We start from the raw sequence: 21,603 nt of genomic DNA, 5'->3' as shown, positions 1-21,603 counted from the left end.
TATGATCAATTAAAAGCCTCCACAATACGTTACCTTCCGCCTCGAGCACTGAAAGGCACTACATGGATTCCCAAAGGCCCTCCGTCGTTGGAGACTTCTACGAGCTTTACCATATCACTGTGAGACAATGACGAATGAGGCAACGTGAACATGTAGTGACCGGACCAAAAAATCCCACACACACATGCACAGAAAAACAAACAGCCCAGAAATTAAATCATGGCAGTGAAAACATCRTTGGATGTTACATACCTGAATATTAATCTGATGGCATGAAAGGAGATCAATCAACAACAAAAAAATCCATTAATAAAACAAAAATTAAAGGCATTTTGGCAAACAACTTTTTACATAAAAATCACATGGATTCATTTCGTCTTTATTCTAAAGTTAAATTTAAGCTCTCTGACCCACACTAATACTTAAGATCAAGATTTGAATTTCTGGGGTTTTCATACCGTAAATAGGACATGCAATTTTTCAGCAAAAGCCCAAAAGCTGATCGGAGTTGGCATGTTTATTTGTTTATTTTAGAGAATGACAACTCCTAAGTCTTAATGTTAGTTTTACATAATAACCAATAACACAGAGGAGAATTATCAAATTTGTAATTCAATAAAGTCTTTTGGATTTAAAACACATTAATACAATTGGCTTTATTCTGTTTCCATTTCCTTTAGAGAAAATTGCTACATCTCCCTCAATTTACTGCACAAAGCTTCTAAAACAAGAATTAACTATATCATGCACCCCCCTGAAACAACTAAACATCTAGTTTTGAATTATAGTCTTCGCTTTAGAGAGAAAAACAGGCTCAGAAGCTGTACAATTCTAGGAACAGATTTGGACAAACCTCATAATGAGCCTGAAACGTGCGTGGATCAGGAAAGGTGCAATATTACCACAAGCTACAAAGAGCCATAAATAACCAAATGAAAAAATAATACCCACAGACTAAACTGCTCAATAAATCTAGAAGTCACAGATTTGAACTGAAACCATAACCTAAACTGGTGGCTTAGGTCTCTCCCTGGTATTAGATATTTTATCTGTATTTCCTGGCAGCATATGGATACCTYCAGGAAACCTGTTCTTAGAAGCATAGGAATTATAATAATCTAGAAATAAAACTGGAGCAAAGTGCAAAACCAATGCTCCGTGACAGCAGTAAAGATGTTCCAATTCCTTCAACATTCCTTCAACATGGTGGCCCACCATGAAATCTTGCCCTGCTTAATCCAGAATTTGAAACTAATGAGTCCACACGSTGCTAGGGAAGTCAACAATCCAATTTGTCTCATATTCTTTCCTCAGTAACCAGAAAAGTGTTATTTTTCAGAGAGAAACTTTTGAACCTTGATAGCACTTTAGCATTTGGTAATATTTCCAGTCCTGGTTTCTTTGCAGCCTACCTTCTTTTCATTCCCTCTATACATTAAGGCTAAGTGTTCATTAAATTTTGTGCAGAGCAACTCATAGGAATCAGGTAATGCCTTTCATGTCCAAAAGGTATTCTGAGGCGTATTTTACTCCTGGTATGCCTATGGCCCCCTATGAACACCCTTTTTTCTGAATTTCCTGTTGGCTTAAAAGAAMACTGAAGGCTGAGGAAGAGAACAAGTAAAATCAATGTGATTCACCTGGAACTTTCATGATAAGTGGAAACACAGCTTAAATTAAAAGGTCAATCTTCATAACCAGCCCACACTGTTTAACTTGCTTTATTGCTTGAGGCAGTATTYGTCCCTTACTCTCATATACACTTAAAGTTTATGCACTCATTTTTCTTCTATTTTTCTTTTAAAAACTCATCCTAAATTTAAGTGATAAACTACATAAAGGGAAATGATCCCTTCCTAATCAATCCATTACATACATCTTCCAAAGTACCTTGACTTTGCCGAAAAATTTCAAGTGTTTTAATTCTGCTTCTTGCCCTAGTTTTCAAATAGGGCACTTCAAACAAACATACAAGAAGTCATGATACCAAAACAGTATGATATCAAACATCATATGATGAAAAACCAATAAATCAGTAAAAGGAAAATCAAGAAGTATTAAATTTGACAGAAATTCTATAAGCTCTATTTAGCAATCAGCATTTCCAATTTACAATAACAGATTTTCTTAAAGGAATAGAGAAAACCTTACTATACATCACTTAATAGATGTCACCATGATCTTTATCTAACGTTCGAACATTCTCAAGTTAATTCATAATTTAATTCAGAAAYAATAGAAGAAAAAGATGTTTTCTAATTTAAAATTTATGTTTGATTAATCTAAAAGGTTTAATTTAGGGATAGGAGGGATATTTTCTCAAAAATTCCATAGTGAGGTATGGATGAGATCCTTGTAATGAAATGCCAAAGGTCAAACTTTCTGTACCTTATGATTAGATGAAATATCATTTACTGAATCTTTAAGATGAGAGGGAGTTTCTGACTATCAAACAACATTAGTTTAGATTTATTTACAAATTTGGAGCTTTTCTGACCAGGCAATTCCKCTGAACCCGCACCATTCTCCCTGTATACTGTAGACTAATGAGAGTTTCAAAGATTTCTCCCACTGAAAGTCTTGCCTGTTCATTTATTTGTGCTAGCTTTGACCCTACTCCCTGCAACAACTTTTCAGAATTCCATCATAAGCATCTCCTGTGAGGCAGAAAATCTGCTGTAGCCTCAGCACTTAAAATGTCAAGTGTCCAATGCTCATCTTTAACACAAGCTTTTAAAAACTTTTTTAAAGCTGCCTTAAAAAAAGTGCAATAAGCAGATGGTTTAAAATGGAACTGCATCATGGCAAACAAAGGCTGTCCTGCTTTCTTAAAAGCAGTATCATTTATTCTATAAAGTTTTCAGCTAGTTTGAACTCAGTTTCAAGTCTCATCATTAAAATAATGTGTTCTACCAATAACTTACTCCAGGGAAAAATTGGTAGCATTCTCCAACCCACTGTCTGAATGTCCAATAGGTTCAACTCTACTGTTGTCCTCCTCTGTTCGATCTTCATCCTAGATATTAAAAAAAATACATACATTTAAACTTAGGTTTAATAATTGAACTATTTCCAAATGGAGTTTAACATTCTCATTTTCAAATTATGACGGTAACCACTGTTTTGGTAGAAATGCATACTTCTACAACTACAAAAAAATGTTTCTACTGCTGTCTACATCTGTTGTAAATTATTTTTGTCATTTCATGCGCTTTTTAATGTCCTTTGAGTTTGTTGTATATCTTACTCTCATTGTGAGTATAAAAGCAATTCCTCGGAGATATCAGAGCCAATTTTTTTTTGAAATGGTACACAAGTGAAAGCACAAAATAAGCTGCCAGTCAGMAGCTATACTTCTCTTGAAGTTACCTGAGGACTCAACTGAATGCACAAGTCAACACATCAAGTCTCATTTGCGAAGAGATACAAACAGTATTAGGCAGTGATTTGTATAATTACAATAAGCCCTCTGTATACAATTTATGACGAGCCTTTATTAATACCATTCCAGAAATGGTTGACRTGAAATAGTTACATGAAGCTCTAATCCTAATCAATTGATATTACTTTTAATGTGATCTTCCAAAATTAACATATAATATTCACTAAATCTCTAATTTTAATGTTAGAGATGAGATTGCTGTATTGCCAAATTTATCAAGAAAATTCAGGGGGAAACATTATAAAGTGTGAACGGCAGGATTCAAAGCCCAGATTTCAATTCTTGCAGCGGAGCCATCAAATCAGTAAAACGCTAAGTGATAGGTTAGAAGTTCGGCACACAGAGTCAGACGATATATTAAATTATTGAAGCAATACTAAAGCAAGGCAGAGGCAGCTGGTAATGTCCAATTGACATTTCCATTGAGGGCCTGCCGAAGCAGGAGCCTGGAACACGAGGCTCCTCTGAGCCGCAGATCCGGGCCAGCTCCGCACTGCATGAAGCCGAGCTCCTTGAAGATTGATGATGCTGGCTTTGGAGAGGCTTTAATATGCACTTCTTCGTCATCTATCTCTGTTAAGCACTAGGCAAGTAATACATCTCAAAGGTTAACCAGCATCTTGAACCTGCCTAGAACTGCATTATGAATGTAAACAAGAACTCCAAATAAAATATTTTCCATAGAGTAAAAGTTGCTTATAAACCCAATACAATAATATGTCGCTTATATAAAAACAAAAATATTAGCTTGTGTCATATTTATTGATTTCATTTGCATTTGCAAACGTGCAGCTGAATGGAATGAATTATRGCTCAGAATTATAAATATTTAAATACACATAGAAATTATAAAATCATAGGCAGTTTTCAGAACTGCGAATGGGGAAATCAGAAGACTTGGAATCATTTCATTCTAAAAAATATGTGTTCCAATTTGTTTCATAGGGCACCTCGCAGGTCATTGTCAGGAGCTTCTTGCTTTAAAACTGGGGACACATGATTGCAGAGACAGGCACAAGTATTTTCTACATTTCCTGGAAGCTGTYATCTGCAAGTCTAATGTTACAGTTATGGAAGAAAATTTTGAATTTCTGCCACACAGAGTCAACACACAGTAAGTACATACACATGTAAGATGAGACCAAAGTCACATCCTTTCTCTTAGCAGATGCATTTCCAGTCATAAATGAGTGCTTGGCTTTGTCATGTCATTTTAGCAAATACTTCTATGTACTCACAACACACCTATAGATTTACAGAGTGGCAATCACTCTAATCTAATAGCACTTGGGCCATACTCTTCCCTTCAGCCCCTACGTGTTTCCCTTGACTAAAGCAAGTCTGTTTGCAAACGAAGCTCCTGCTGCCTCCTCAGTCTCGTGGCCTCCCCTTGGACCTCTCCTTGCTGGAGGCCTTTCAGTGGCCTCCTGGGCCACAGCCAGGTGTGCCCAGCACAAAATCCTTCTTTCTTTCTTTCTTTCTTGTGATGGAAAGTGATGGAAAGAAAGATGGAAATTTCTTTGGTCTCAGGGCTGACCAGGGCTGTGCTGCCTTCCCCAGGGCCAGCTCAGAGGCCACCTTTACCAAAGACATGCTTGTGTCGGTAAATAGGGCCTTCAAGGGAGAATCACAACTGAAGCACGACTACCATAATCAACAGATGTATTATATAAAAAAATCTTTAGTATTACTGTAATCAGGCACGCTACTCTTCTCAAAATAACAGAGTTTGATTCATAGCGAAGTGAATGGAGAGATAAATTGGACACCTGCAGAGGGACTCGACTGAAAATTCTGACTTACTAAGAAAAGCAACTAGCTGTGAAAAACTCTGCATCAGGTAATTATTTCTTTATTTGGAAACCAGTTTACTGCTGAAAGGCTAATTCCACCTGTGTGTGCTATCATGAGGTAAACCAATGAAAAGGTCATTTAGCAGGGGAGGAAAGTTTCGGAGAACTGAAACTGATATTAATCTCAGACTTTTTCTTGAAAATATTTTTTGGGCAAGCTCCCAAGTTCAGGAGCTTTCCTGTCTCCCTACAAAAACATTGATACCTGCTCTATCAGACGATGGAGCTTCTCATGTAACTAATGACCAACGTACTCCCAATACAGCTTTTTTTCCCCAGAATTGAAGCAATAAAATGTCGTTTCWTTTTTGCAGCACAGAGAAAAATCAAGTGCCTCTTCCAGTGCATTTCTACATACCTAATGCACTAAGGATTAAATTTCATCAGCTCCCTTTTCCTGTTAACTGAATGACTAACCCGGTGCCTGAGCCCTTCTGTGGCACAAGGAATGGAAGCAACTTTCCATAATGCTCGCACRCCATCTGTCATGTATTTAGGCCCTAATAGGTTAAACAACATAATGACAATCTTGAATAATGGCATCAAAAACAAAGTCCTTAAAATTATTTTTAACTATTTTAATAGAATTAGGGATTTCAAAGAGTAATTCTCCTTTTTAGATAGATCTGTAGAAAATTCCTGCCTTGTAAGAGCTGGGTTTCTGCACAGGCAGACAGTAGCTGAATCTTGCAAAAACAAACAAAAAAAAACACACACAGAAAAATAAATTGCAATAAAAAAAAAAAACAAAACAACCACCATCACCAAACCAAAAATCAGCACTATGATTATTATTGACAAAGCAAGTGGAGACATTGATCTAAAAATAAAAACAAAACTAAAATATCTAAACTTTAAATCTAAAAATCTAAATAAAACAAAAAGTTTTATTTCATTACTGTTTTGAGTCCTGCAATAAAATTAATAAGCTGCTGCGAGTGGACTCCTAATGCGAACAACTCTGCATGCAGAAAGGTCCACTGCATCCTCTGCATGCGCAGCTCGGAAGAAATACATGTGTAAAGTTGTCCATTTGTTCTGTATTTTTAAAGAAAATTTCCCTAACTAATCTTAAAAGCCTCAAAGTTTAAAAATGTTAGCAATATACTTGCCCACAAAATGTTGCTCAGTATACATGCACCACAATACACCTTTCAGTTACGCTGCCTGGGACTGCGGCTCCTTCAGGGATTCTTTCACATGTGATACAGGAGCCAGCTACAATTCCATTGGCTGTGGAGGGAAGACTTCCTTGCTTCATTTTCAAGGCTCTTCAAGCCAAGCCTTCCTCATCTGATGGGATACCCCATCTTTCATTACCARTATAACAGGCCTTGCATCTGATTCATCTACAGACAACTTCAGACACACACTTTCCCCCTTGCATCTATGTTGTTCCTTACATAGATAGTCTATACAAGGTAAGTAAAGCAACTCTCCATGAAGAAAACTTGCAAGAACCTCTTCATTTTCCTTCTTCACATTCTCCCCTGAGACTCTTCTTTGAACAAATACCAACACAACAGTCAACAGCAGTCATTGAGTATGAATGAACTCCTGTCCCCTCAACTCCTACCCAGTTGCTGTGAGCTGTGAGCACTTGGTAGATCAAGGCAGCCAGTTTGAGGACATTCTGACCTGCAGAAGAGCCTTCAATCAATGGTGATGGGCACAGTCTAGGCAGGTTAGGTAAGGCTCTGGCTTCCCACAAACACAGGATCCATTTCTCAAATCTGATATTGATTGCACCATTTTCTTCATAAGTGAAAAAAATGGGAGTAAATTCCCTTCAGTGTATAGRGATATAATATGAATTTCATTATTGCTTGAGAAGTGCTTGGATATTCTACTGATTATGGCTGTGAGAAAGACAGTATTAGTAAGTATCTCTGTTTCACAGTGATCTGCGACATCAGCCTCAGCAGGCCCAAACCTGCCCAAGCCAGCGCTTACCTGCCCCGATCTTGCTGGTAACTTACCCTCAATTCAAACGGGTTAAACCCCACCTTATATCAGTGCCGGGAAGGGAATTATGGAAGWGGAGGACGGATGGGACACCTGAGCTCGCTTGCACCATCTGGCCCCACCGCGGCGGATGAGGGCTGGCCTCACAGCGACCCTATCTGAACGGGAACAGTCCTTGCATGGAAATCCCTGCTCAGTGGCTCCTAGTGACTGCTCTGTGTGGCCTAGTCAGCTGGCRCTGTCAAGCATGCCAACACACTGGGAGAAAACAGAAAGTCTGGGAATTTCAGCTGTAAATTGTAGTAAGTGTGTTGCCAGTGCACACAAACCAAAAATTGTTCTGACTTCAAAACTTGTTAATTGATGAAAAATCCAACCACCACAAAACTGGCGCGCACACATGCACAAGAGCTACACAAAGTAATGTTCTTTTATGGGGTAATTAAACCTGTTTTGTAATTTTACTAGTCTACAAAGAACTCTGCAACAAAATATTTTTGTATTGGCTGGATGATCTTCTTATAAAGCACTTAATAGCATTTTTGCAAATACTATCAACTGAAAACAGAGTCTTGAAAAGGCAAGGAATTGCAGCCATTATACTGAACAAGTAACATGATAATATATGGTAAATATATCAGATACACACATGTCTACAAATAGAAGTCACTCAATACACAGCCTCWGTGTTTTGGAAGGAGAAATCAAGCTTGCTTGTTTTCTAGCTTTTTTTTTAATCTTAGTGTAGAGAATTAAGGTACTAAAAATAGCAAAATGGAATCAGTAACATGTAAATTTTAACAGGTAGTTTAGGATTAAAATGTAGAAAAGGACACAACATAAATACAGAAGTGCTCCTGGAAGACTGCATGCTAGCAATGTCTTTTCTCCCCAGCTGGGCCACAACAAAAACAATGCTTATGTTATTAAAATAGGCCCTTCCCTTCATCTTTCCACTTCTGTTCTCTGGCACTTCTCTGTAATGATTATGGAAGACGAGCCTGTATTTGCTATTAGTCTCCTGGCAGCCGTGTTTTATAAATGTTTGTTTGGTCTTTGCAGCATAAAGTAGGTTCTCTCGCTGTATGATCAGACTGGGAGGAAACAGCTCCTAAGGGACCTATTTCCTGGGTCTTAACTAGCACAAATATACCGGCATCAGGCTTTTGTGCTAATGTTCTCACTTCTTGATTAACTGGCCAAACCTCCAGAGAATGGCAATTTTCAATCAAATCTGAWGAACAGTTACAAAGATCACATGGGAAAATAATGAAAGTTATTGAATAAAAAAAAAGGGGGTTCTCCCTCTTGAACACAAACATATACATGCACATATAATTAGAAGAGAGCTTTGTGTAATCCACATCAGTCCTATACTAAGTGCACTGTTATTATCAGTAATTGAGGGAGAGAGGAAAAAAAAATATTAAATCATCATCCGCTTAAACAAACCAAAACCAAAAAAAACAAAGTGAATCATTTTTACGAGTTAATATTCCCCTTGCATCTCAAATCATTCCTATGTTATTCAAAACCTTTGCGGTGGGGTCATCCAACAATTGGAAATTGCAATATCCATATAGTTTCTATATGCCTCACTAGTCCAAAATGAAATTTGCCTTGCTCAGTCAAAACAGTGAATAGATATCATATAGACATAGAGAAACACAGAATGGAAGGGATTTCCTGGGTCTCCAGATGAATATCAAATTCATCCCCTGCTATCACAGGCAATCATCTCATATATCCCCTTTAATAAACTGATCAAGCTGAGCCTTCAAACTGCTTGCCTGCGTGATGGCACTATTTCTATTGTAAAGTGTGAGCAAATCTTGTCATGGGAGAAAATGCTTTTTTGCAGTTTTGAGACAGGTATCCTTTATTTTATTTTGTCAAAAAATCAAAACCAAATACCCAGTGAGGACAATAAAAATAGGTTTTACACAACATATCAATTAAAAAGGAATTGAAAATCTGCAACAAGAATTTTATTTTGGTGGAGTACTCACCACACAAAGCCCAGCCCCACCCTAAGCAGGTCAGTGCACAGTTACCCTCTCAAAGTAAAAAAAGAGTGTGTAAAAAAGAGTAATGGCAATACTGAGAATTGCACGGTATGATATTCTCAGGGGAAAAGATCATAGACAACTTCTCTTTGCCATGAGTACTTTCCTCGCAGCTCATCTTGGAGATACAATCACAAAGTGGGTACTTCACAGGACTTTTAAGAACTTTGGAAACTTTAAAAAAATGTATAGTATAAACCTGGACAAGTTGAAATTCAACTAATACTAACTTAATGCAAAATAAAGAACTCTACTCACCAAAAAAAAAAAAAAAAAAAAAAACCCACACATCTCTTTCAATAACATGTACTACAGTGTGAACAAGCTGTAATACATTTATTGATATTAGTGTTACGAAGATTTTCCAATGGATTAAGTAAACTGGACCTCTCTGCTTTCTAGCAACGGACTCTATAGAGCAGGCTGAACATGAGTAAGCATTAAACAACTTTCCAAAATGCAAATTATCCATCCAGCACTATGGACTTAACTTCTAACTCTCCTGGGGCAGAGCCAAGCTCACTCCAGCTATACTCTTGCTGCTCTGTCCCTAATGGAAGGGGCTTTAACATCACCCTAAAAAGACAGCTTAACAGCAAGAAGCATTAACAGCAAGCATTAACATTAAGCATTAAGAAGCATTAACAGTAAGAAGAGCACTGAAACTCAAAGGCTCTTTCTGGTGTTGAACTGATGTATTTGTGTCAGATAACASAGCGAGAGGGTCTGTGCCAAAAGCAGAGAAGGAATATTGCAGAATAAATGATTTTGCAAATATTTGAGCAAATCAGCAAACCTACACAAGTGGAACAGCATAAATGGAAATGGTCAAGGAAGAAAAAACATACAGTACTTAAGGCAGTGTTAGTTCTAAAACGTATCTATATTTGTAATATAGATAATAATGTTTTTGCACACTATATTAGCTGCTTTGGTTCAAAACCACAAACTTCTGTTTCCAGAGTGGAATCCCCTTCCGTAAGGTTTCCTTGACCTCCCTGGGACTCCTGACACTACGAGGCACTATTCAGAGTGAGCAGGTGTACTCATCTGGCAAATACTGCAATGAATCCCTATATGAACATTCCTGTAAAGATRACAAATATTTAGTGGATAAGAAAAACAACCAAAACACATTTAAGCAACATTTTGAAGACATCTCAAGTGTTGTCCTAGCACAGTATCTATCTCATAGTGAGCCGTCTTGCTCAGTTCATAGTTAATTCCAACCACAGTAATCACAACATATTATAAAATATGATGAGGATGATAATTTACTGTCCTGAATTTCTGGTGCATATTTTTTTTCCTGGTACATCTCATGCTCTATTATATCAAAGCAGGATTTATAATGAAGAAAACTTAGGGCCTTTTCCTAACTCCAACTCAACTTGCTATACAGTAGGCGCAAGAAGTCACTTGAAAATTGTGTTTCTCTATTAATGTATCTGGTGATAATACTCAACTTAGGCTTGCAATCTCTGGATATTTTTGTAAAGGCCAATATTCTAAAGGCAATAATATTAAAACTTGTCTGAAATGTAATAYTAAAACATCTTAAACACCTCAACAGCAACTTAAAATGTTGACCCACACACATATTCTGTTCTTGTTCAAGGGCACCAGATGAGGGTCACCTCTTCCTTTCCTTATCAACTGGCAATACTTGGGATCCAGATCCTTTTTTAAACATTTTATACACAAAGTAATTAAAGGATTACAATATTCAAGATAACCCATTACATAATGAATTTGTGTAAACAGTTCATTTACAGAGTAACCTTGAAGCAAAAACAATTAAAGCAAAGAGAAATACAAAAAAGGAGGTTTCTTATGACTTGAACTCACATTTCAGTGCTAATAGTGCCGCCTATTGGTGAGCCCAATAAAATAAGGTTTGAAAAACAATGTGACAACGGAGTTGACTAAAAGATTGGATGCAATAGGAAAGTACTAGTCTCCAATATGTTAAATATTAAAAAAAGATAAACTCTAACACATGCAGGGCTTGCACTATTAACCAGAYCATTTAAACTGCTTTCTGAAGATCTGATCAATAGCAAATTATAGACATTTTCATTGTATTATTAAAAGGAGAAGTACTCATATCTCATAGTAGATGTTTTAGACCTACATGCAATTATATCAAATTACCTCAAATTGATTGTTGTCTTAAAAATAAAATGGGATCATTCTGTGTAATTGCCTAGTTACAGTTCTTATACTGCTTTCTGGCATTCCTCAGGAATCAAAACATATCTGTGGAATAAAAGTTTTACAGAAGAAAGGCTGTATTCTTTGTTTGTTTTAAATAAGGCTTATCTGCAGACTCCATCCATGTTCAAATCTCTGAAATCATATACTCCTTTTATATAATTCATAAGCTAACACACAGACCACCAAGATGGACTCATGTAAAACAGATATTRGGCTTCATATTAAATACAGATTTACAAAGTCATATTTGGATGTCGAAGTCATGGGAAATACTTGTAATGGAAATACTTATCAGCATTATTTGAAACAAGGCTACAATTATAGGTCAAAACATAATCAAAATCCAAAAGCTAGCACTGATTTTACACAGGCTTTTTCTTCAGTTGCTTCAAATACTGCAGGACTTAGTCCATTTACACAGGCATCTCCTCATATGAACCACTACAAATATAATCATGCTGAATGACACATATGTCAAGTGACAGATGCAATTCTGGTTTATGACATCAGGTACAATATATATTGCGATATTGCAGGATATTCTTCCTGCTGCTGATAGGATGTATCTACATATACTTTTATAAATAGGATGTATCTACATATACATTTATAAATACTTACTATATACACACAGAACCCAATTAAGTCATGTAATATCTGTATATATATAGAAAGATTTGCCACTGCACTGGCAGCAGATGTTTCATTTAAATTATTTTATGACAGGAGCAGAGAAGTTTATGGAAAAAAATTAGAAATCCTCAATATACTGCTAACACCCAGTGCTACTAAGGCATCTAGAAAGCACAAGAACAGCACCAAAAAACAAGTATTTTAAGAGTCACAACAGCAAAAATATAATTTAAGATAAAAAGAAATAATGTATAGCCTACACTTGTGACTACAGTCTGTTTGCTTTCTCTTCCTATTAATCCTCTTAAAAAAGGTGGTGATGTTGGGCATGTCCATTAGCTCTCCAATACACAGGGACACACTGAGTTCACCTCATTGTAACCAGTATAGAGTAAGAGAATTTTAAGTATGTTTTGGTTTAATCTGACAAGTTAGCTTATCCTGTATAYAGATAGCTAGATAAACACAAACACATACAAAAGCAAACACATATACATATCTATATCTCTCTCTATATAAGGAAAAGTCACTAAGTCCTGCCTGATTTTTAAAGGCAGAAGACAAAGGATTCCTGGAACTGGGACACACACGTTTTCCCTACAGAAAAACAAACGTGCGTGTCTGCACGTATAAGTTTAGAGATCAGAAAGATTTCTACAGAGATGTATTAGAGATGAGTCACACATTCTCCCCTTGATATCAAGACAAAGGAAAGAAAATTCCGCATAAATCACTCCACAATTTCTCTGTAATGCTCCTGAATACATTATTATTCACCTCACCTTTTCAAAGACCACGATTTTCATCCTTCTGATTTTTTTTTTTTTTTTTTTTTTTTTAGGAATACAAAAAGCATCTTTTATTTAGGAACTTGGATTTGTCATTGGGCAATTTTCAAACAGGTCTCATAGCTCTTTTATCCTTATTCATTTCTTCTTTTTCTTTTTTAATCTGCAGTAGTCCCTTGTTGCTTGATTTGCAGATCTGTATCAGCCTGCAGGGTTTTCAATAGGTTCAGCTAAGCAGCGAGCAGCTCCATCCCCCTGAGCACACAACGTAAGAGTCTATTTAGAGGCCAGCTACAAGTTCTCTGCTCACTCTGTTCTCTGTCACACAAAACATCATTTTACTCACCCTGGCATCGTAATAACAAAATTCAATTCTTGATAGTTTCTCCAGCATGGCACAGGACTGCTGARAGATGATGTCAGAACACTTATTAAAGACTTTTAGAAACTATAATTGAAATCCAGTATCTATTTTCCAGTGCCGTAAACTCCCTACCTCTGTGGGAGTCTGAAGGTAGTATATATGCTTTAACTTTCGTTTCTTCTCGTTTAGAGAACCAAACTTACAGAAGTTTYGGATTTGTGTTACTAAAAATCACTCAAGTCCAAAGAATTAGAAAAACATATATTGCTACCCTCAAAATCATCACTTCGCTTAAAGCAAAGCATGTTGCTTTCCTCTCACTCACACACTGATTCACCTTTGGTTTTCATCTGCTCTCATTTGTTAATGCATAGTTTATTCCTTAAGCTCCGATTTTAAGTCTCATCCCTGGAATGACAAATACGTTTGCATACCTGTATTTTAAAGGTCTTCTGTGCTACCTGCCACCCATCTGGACAGGCAAGCACAAGGGAAGGGAAACCTCACTTGCATTTCTTCAAGTTACTGGCCCCTGTTTGAGATCCTGCAGAATCACATACTCATATTCCATCTTTGTCTTACAGCTCACCTCATCCGTCACAGAGAACTGCAACTAAAATTGCTCCAATTCGGCTTCCATGCATTTATTTTTTTTCCTTTTGCTCTTTTGCACAACATGGATTTTACCTTAGGCACCAAACTAACTCACCATTTTAATAACAGAAAATACTACGGCATATTTCATTGTTCTTTGGTCAATTTGTTTTGCTGAAGCCAACATGAAAAACAATTTCAAACTTCTTAGTAAATGCTTCATTTACGACTGCTCCACTTCAAGTGCCTACAGGGTTACAATCTGGTCTATGACAATTTTATTAATTTTTTTTAATCAAAAGCATTAAATCAAATTTAAAATAAATAGTACCCTGCACTTCTCTAGTGCCTTCCAGCACAGTGTAATGAGCGCTTCACAGCCAGGAATGGCTGTCCCTTCAGTGAACCCCTGGGGAGAGGAAGTGTTGCTCTGCACATCCCTGCCCCATTTGAGGAAACTGAGGCACAAAAGACAGCGTTCCAGATTTTTGAGTTTGATCTTTCACYTTGGAGGCGTGCAGTTTTGTGAGCTCACTGCAAGATAACCAGACCCTTCTTTTCAGAAAAACATCAAATAAACACAAAAATTACTGGCATGAACCAAAAAGAAAGAAAGAAAAAGCTAAGGCAGCACATTAAAAAGAAAATGCCCCTAAGTTAATCTCTAAAAACAACCCAAATGCTTCTCATCGCTTTGGACAGCAAAGTCAGTGCTGAGGTGAGCCCAGGGCAGAGCTGCCAGGGCCACTGGCTTCCATCAAAGACAGTGAAGCTGGAAAAAACCATCCAGTCTCTCTGGGTACAAGGTTCTTTGGTCTCAGCTCTGCAYTGGCACGGACTCACACCCTCCACGATCTCCAAACCTCCTACTTTACGTAGGAGACACCATGATCAACAGCCAAACTGCATCTTCCATCAAGTCATTGCTAAGCTACCCAGAAGCAGCACAGAAGACTCCTTGTTGGAAACGTGCTAAGCAGGAATGTCTCAGAAACCACATAAATCCTAGAGACAAAGCTTTAGAAATCTGTATATTAATGCTGTACATTAAACTACAAATGCTGTATATTAACTACAAGATATATATCTATTTATATAAAAACGAGAAAACATTTCAAAAAAATACCTCAGTACCTCTGTTGGTTGCACCAGAAGAGGTAGCAGCTTTCAGTGTAATTAAGTACTTCTCAGAGAATTTCTTCTCAGATAATTCACATTATTCTTTTCACCATTCATGCTGTTCTACCCTGTATCTCATTGCATGGGATATTATTCCGCCAGAATCGGAGCTATTTTCTAAGTCATCTATACAACTGTCTCTTACTAATGTTGCCATCTCAGCACTTGCTGYTTTTTCAAAATGAATGTGCCTTTCAAGAGCAAATCCCTCTTGCCCTTGCATAGTACTGACCTATTTTCCTATAACTCGTTTTTCCCTTTTCACCAGTTTCTAATCCACAGCATATCTTTAGTTCTGCCGTTCGTCACTCCCGAACTATTTCTCTAAACACCTTCATATAAACAACTCTCGCTGCCATTTTCCTCAGCTGAGGCCAAGGCAAGAGGGACAGCAACACTTCTGAGCACTGCTTCCTATGGTCATTAACATCTGAGATGTATAAAAAGCAAACAAAAAGCCCCACGCATACATTTTAGGGTTGAATCCCTCTACATCCATATCATCCAAACAAGAAACTTGAAAGTACAGCAGCCACATATGTATTAGAGAGGGATGTGTATTAGCAACTCTCTTCAGGATCAAGTTGTCTTACAGCTTTCTCTGTAAACACCGTTTTTAGGGTGGATGCCGCCATTTTGGGGTCAGCCAAAATGGCGCACGACCAGTGTCAGTTGGGATTAAGAAGGGGCGAACTGTGTTCAACACCATGTTGGAACAGTTTAGTTCAGGCAAATGTTTCTCTTAGTTGCCTCGTGGGGCAGAAGCTACGTGACGCCTGTGGTAGCTTCCAAACGTTTAGGAACTTGGTACCCACTTGTGACAAACCACATCCATGTCCCTGATAAAACAGGCAGTGAAGCTGGCCCAGTCTTAGGGTCCCTTGAARAAATGTTTATGTTGGTTAAACTGCTCATATCAATTCAGTGAAACTGTAAAAATTTCCCTGTAGGTATCCAGGAGAAGTAAAGCAGCATTACGTTACCATTCTGAAGTGTATTGCTTTAAACCATGAAAGGAAAAACTTGAAGGGACTCAAAGAAAAAAAGTAAACGCTGGGGTTTCAGAACTCGAGAAATAAAGTTGCACTGAGCTCCTCTTCCGTATGCCTGGGCAGCATCTTTGGGGACGTCCACCTTCCCAGGATATAATGGTTTTCAGACTGACTGGCTGAACTAATCCAGCATCCTGTTAACACTGCTTCAGAGGGCAGGCACGAATGGCCACAGGAGTAACCGCAGAACTTGGGCAGCAAAGYTTTGGTGCGGTCCCTGTGAGTTTGGGTTTAATACTGTTAGGACTTGAGTCTATTTTGTACTTCCTTAAACGCCAGTGAATTTGAGAACAGATAGTACTGGCCTACCAACTAAAGGGGAAGGAGAAAAACCATCATCATATAAATCAGCTCACACCTTTGAAGTGAACCTTTGAAGTAAGATATATAGGTCAGTACGAGGTGAGACTGGGAAAATTTAAGCAAACAAATACAGAATTCTTTTAGAAAGACTGGGATTTCTCACTGAAATTAATGTTCTCATAGTTCTACAAAGATGAGTAAACATGCACAGATACAACATACATGAGTTTGGTTAAAACCTGTGAGCCTTCAATTACTAAAAAATGAGCAAATTCCCCACTTCTGTGGGGAATTTTGTGGGGAAGTGTCCATAGTAGTTTCTGCAGTGCATAAGCACAGTTCAATCCTGGATTACYTACAGGCTCAGAAAAGTGCTTTAGTGTTATTAATTATAACTTCTTGCCATGATTAATTTCACAAAAACCCTTGAAGAAATACACTGGACATTTGCACTAGATGCCTTGCACTAAAAAAAGCAATCTATAAAGTTAATGAAATGCACTTGTCTTTCTCTCTTTGCATATATCCATTTTAAATACAGTAATGAACAGAGAGAACAAGAGCAGAGAGTCTACACAAGAACAAAGGAGGACTAAAATAATCTTTAGAATGAAAAAGCTAATACTTTCCTCTGGAACTGATGGCAGGATAATATTACCTAAAGAATTAATAATCTAGAAGAGCAARCTAAAAATAAAGTGATCAAATTTGCCAGTAAAATAAAACTTAGGTTTAAAACATAATCTTTTAAAACATAATCAATAAGCTTTGAGAGACTTTCCAGATACAGATATAAATATATATCAAGCTCGCGGACTGAGAAGTCTAGTAACTGAGGAAATTGAAACTTGAATAAATTTAAGATAATACATCCTGAGGAATGTAATCTAGTCTAAGTCTCAAAGGAAACTATCTTGGAAAAAGTAGTGCTACTTCTCCCCTGCTCTAAAACAGCAAAAAGCTCCACAAATTAAATAATTAGTGGATGATAGAAGTGTAATAGATCTAATATATCTGAATTTTACTGAGGCATCAAATATTTTTGCAGCAAATGAGCTCTAAAAATGATTTCAAATGGCAATTCTCACTCCTCTATCCTCTCAGAGTAGTCTCGATTAATGTAATATGTATTTATTAATATTTTAAATTAATTTTTAAGAAAAGGAAATTAGTAGCTGTATGCTATAAGATATCAACAAAGAGAAAATCATTTTAAAAGTAAAGGGAGGTGCAGTGAGAAAAACAGAGAGCTGAATGGATGGGGATAAGCTTCAGTCTTATTTCCTACATTCTTAGCTATTTTCAAGAAAGCAGGTGAGGAGTATAACAGTTATATACCATATCTGCAGGCAACCTCATGAGACAGTAGAAGAGCACTCCATGGCCTCATTGCCTGCTGTGTAGAACATACTTCCTTTCACCTCGTTTAGACCGACCTGGCCAATGCACGTTGAGCACGAAATGCTCAGGAAAGATGGATAACTTCATTTCCACTTCTATCCTTCTCTGAATGTGGCTGGATATTATTTCTTTGTATGGTGGAAATAAAGGACAAATTTTAAAAAGATCTAGAAACAGAACAAATAGCAAGAAAGGATAAACTTTTCAATCTGTGTAGGATTATTTTGATATTTCTGTCCATCACACTTACACTGGCCAAAACAGCCCGGAAGACTGAGGATGGTGCCCCTGGTGTGCAGGCAAGTCTGTCCTGCAGGCTGTGGAGAACTGTGAGGGTGACAGAGCCCTGGCACAGGCTGCCCAGGGAGGCTGTGGAGTCTCCTTCTCTGGAGATCTTCCAAACCCGCCTGGATGCCTGTGACCGGTGCCCTGGGTGTCCCTGCTGGAGCAGGGGGGTTGGACTGGATGATCTCTAGAGGTCCCTTCCAACCTTGGCCATTCTGTGATTCTGTGATTGYACCTTCCTCCCCRGCACACAGACACGCACAGGAACGGGCTGGTTGCTCGCAGGCTGGAAGCTCTTTCTTTCACCAGCTCAGGCCACCTAGATAGTAAGTACTCTAGTACTAGGCATTCTGATAACAAAATGGTATTGCCAAAATGAAAAAAAAAAAAAAAAAAAAAGTGCCAGGTTTAGAATTTTGCTTTCTCCTCTCCTTGAAAAAAATCCTGAAAAGCCCAAGTACAGATTAGGCTCAAGAAGGATGAATTGCCTCTGCTGGCCAGACAAGAAGGTCGGACTAGAACTGGCAGGCTGTGCAAAGCCATGGGGCTGGGAGCAGCAAGGTGCAATGAGGCTAAATATCAGAGGAAAGTCCTTAATAGGGTGATATATCAAACTGTGAAAGTCTCCCAAGGGAAGAAGCAGGACTCCCACTGCTCAACACGTGTAAAAGTCGCTGGGACAAAGAACTACAAGATACGCTGTGAGGAATAACTCAGCACATAGCAAGGGGATAGCGCAGATGACCTAATAATATAACAGGATTTAAAATGACTAGATAATTCTATTATCATTAACCACATTCACAGTTGTACAAGCTAAAACACTGTTGCCATGGCAATCAATCCTTATGCATCGTTGCAGAAAATGACTGCAATACGAGGGCTGGAAATGAATTGAACTGAGCACTTCCCACCCTCAATGAATTCAATGGAGCAGCCAGTCGGGTAACTTTATCTAAAAAGGAAGTTTACATCGAGCCTCCCCTGAGCTTTTTTGAACACGCAGAAAAGCATGACTGAGGATCTGGCAGTCAGATAGGGATTATGTGTAGTCTTAAAATAGCCTGTGTAGCCTGGGTTCCAGGTGGGAGCAACACAGAGGATGCTCATGGACATTAGCACATTTTCCTCCTGCGCCAAGAGGCCTCCTCTCTCAACATCACCAGAATTTGCTCAGCTCAAAGGAAAGCAAAAATGCATGCAAGGAACCAAGTACAAACTCCTGTGAGCAAACACTGCTGCGAGAGCAGAGAGCACGGTGCTCAGCTGAGCCCGGCAGGCAGCAGCGCGCGCGCGACGCAGGCGGCAAGGGCAGCACGGGGAGATCTCGGCTCCCCTGAGCCACGTGGGCCCCTACAGCTCCTAGCAGTGAGCGACAGGCTTTCCCCTCCACCGAAAACTTACCATTTTCCAAGATTTCAAGTCACAGAGAAACACGGATCAACAGTCTCTGGATCATATGTTATCATTTCTAAATTAAGTCCATTTGGGCATGGATGTTATTACAGTGTAATAACTCAGGGTGCTTTCTCATCGTACATGGGAAATGAGCACTGCCTTGGTTTTCTGGTTTTCCCCATTACTTAGAGCAGCAGGAACAGAATGTTTCTCARGGAACCAGGATGTTAAACCTGACTGTAGTAAAATCCTTAAAGTCAGGTAAAATTTTGGAGCTCTAATTTTGAAAAAGGAGTTTAAGWAGTTCCTCATTTCTCAGACTGCAACTGATCAGTAGGAACCTTTTCTACTCAAACRGAGATATTACTAAGATTTTTTAATTGCAAGTGAGAATTACACCAACCCTCCTTGTTCTCCAAAACAAAATCTTTTCAACAAACCAGGGCAATTTAGTGGCAGCAAAAGCTCAAATCACTCCGTACAAAACACTGTTGCTTTCACACTTTCAGAACAGATCAAAAATGGTCTAGGTGTGGATTTAGAAGAAAAATCGTTCAGATCTGAACAGAGCGGAAGACGACTGGTTCTGCTGCACAAAATTTCCCAATAATGCTTCCCTTCGAGAGCTTCGCTGCTCTTCTCAAGTGAACGGAGTATTTCTTTTGGCTTTTGATAGTCTACATCATTGTTAAGGAAAATAAACCAAAGTAGACCACACAGAATAGAAAGCACCCTAACATTATTAGAGCCTCGCATGCAAAAGAGRACACATTATCACCTGTTAATGCTGGCAGACGCTCAAAAATTTTGTTTTGTGTTGGCAGCATTGCACCAATATTCATAAGAAACCAGAGGAAGTTTCCAAAGGCAGCAGGCCCATACTGGGGTCTGAAAGTCAACTTTCCAAGGAGGTATGTAGGAGGTAAAAATAAACTTTAATACTTGGATATAAAAGCATCTGTATTTGCTTATTTTATTATTTGTTATTATTACCGGCTTATTTAAAAAATTAAACCTGACTTAAGGAATATACTAGATTTCAGGTTAGAAGCAACTATGTAAATATATATATAAATATATCATAGCAGCAGTAGAATTTTTAATATTCATATACATATGTGCAAAATATTTGATAGAGGTGTCATATGTTACTCTTGTACATTTAAAATGTTGTTTATATAATTATTTTTTGAAAGAGCTTGTCAGTGATGAGCTCATGGAATGACTCGAGTCCAATTAGGACATACCTGAAATGCTAGAACATACCTACGTTCMTGAGACATCTATTAATTGATGAAGATACATTCCCTTTTATTGAAAACAGCCTGTAAAACACTGTAGTTATGTTTTGTTTTCATATCAATGTATTTCATTGTTATTTTTCTTGGAATTTAAACAAARATGTTCCTGCTTGTGTGAGCTTCAAGTTATTAGCACCAAAACTTCAGCCAATATGTCATGAGAAAATTACTGAATTATGTCTGTTTATGATTATAACACAAATTTCTCAAGAAAATTATTCCCTCGTGGGCACTAAAAACTAAATGAGTATGAAAGACTAGAATGTGCTTAATGCGACCAAACTAGCCTTTCCCGCCAAAATTCTTCAATTTATTCCAAAGTAATTTATCAAATCTTAAACTTAGTCTAATAAAAATCACTTCATTTCAAAAATGTAATGCATTTACTAGAAAAAAAAAMCAATAAAAAGCTATCATTAAAAAATCTAAATTGTGAAGGCCAAGCATTTTACTACATGACCGCTGTAAATATTTTTTTTTGAATGCAAGTTCATGGGTGAGTCAACAAGAGCCTGTGTGAGAAAGAGAAAGAAATCCCAGTGCAACTGAGAAATTAAACTGAAAAATTAAATCAGGGAGCCAAAAACAGACATGCAGATGRGAAAAATTGGCAAAAATAAAAAGTAAAAATCATACTCTTAAGTACCAACAGATGCAGTGAGTTTAAAATATTACTCCTTGAGGATACACAAAGACAATAATCCCAGGATGTAATTTCTGGGCCAGTCTATTGCTGCACAAGAGCCATAAAACATACAGTAT

General features: G+C 37.8%; 1 protein-coding gene across 1 annotated transcript in view; it reads right to left on the bottom strand.

Moving 5' to 3' along the window:
* The window catches only part of PARD3 (par-3 family cell polarity regulator), a 388,174-nt gene that overhangs the window by 207,162 nt on the left and 159,409 nt on the right, over positions 1-21,603 (bottom strand). The window contains exons 6-8 of the mRNA XM_026048772.1: positions 2,925-3,016; positions 253-264; positions 34-117 (exon numbers count right to left, since the gene is read on the bottom strand). Of these exons, the coding sequence (XP_025904557.1) occupies positions 34-117; positions 253-264; positions 2,925-3,016 (188 nt within the window). The remainder of the gene's footprint in view (positions 1-33; positions 118-252; positions 265-2,924; positions 3,017-21,603) is intronic.

The sequence above is a fragment of the Nothoprocta perdicaria genome, unplaced genomic scaffold, assembly GCF_003342845.1.
Source record: "Nothoprocta perdicaria isolate Ctin4 unplaced genomic scaffold, notPer1 scaffold_57, whole genome shotgun sequence".
Taxonomy (NCBI): Eukaryota; Metazoa; Chordata; class Aves; order Tinamiformes; family Tinamidae; genus Nothoprocta; species Nothoprocta perdicaria.
Note: the sequence above shows the minus strand (reverse complement) of the source record. Positions and strands in the feature narration are given on the sequence as shown.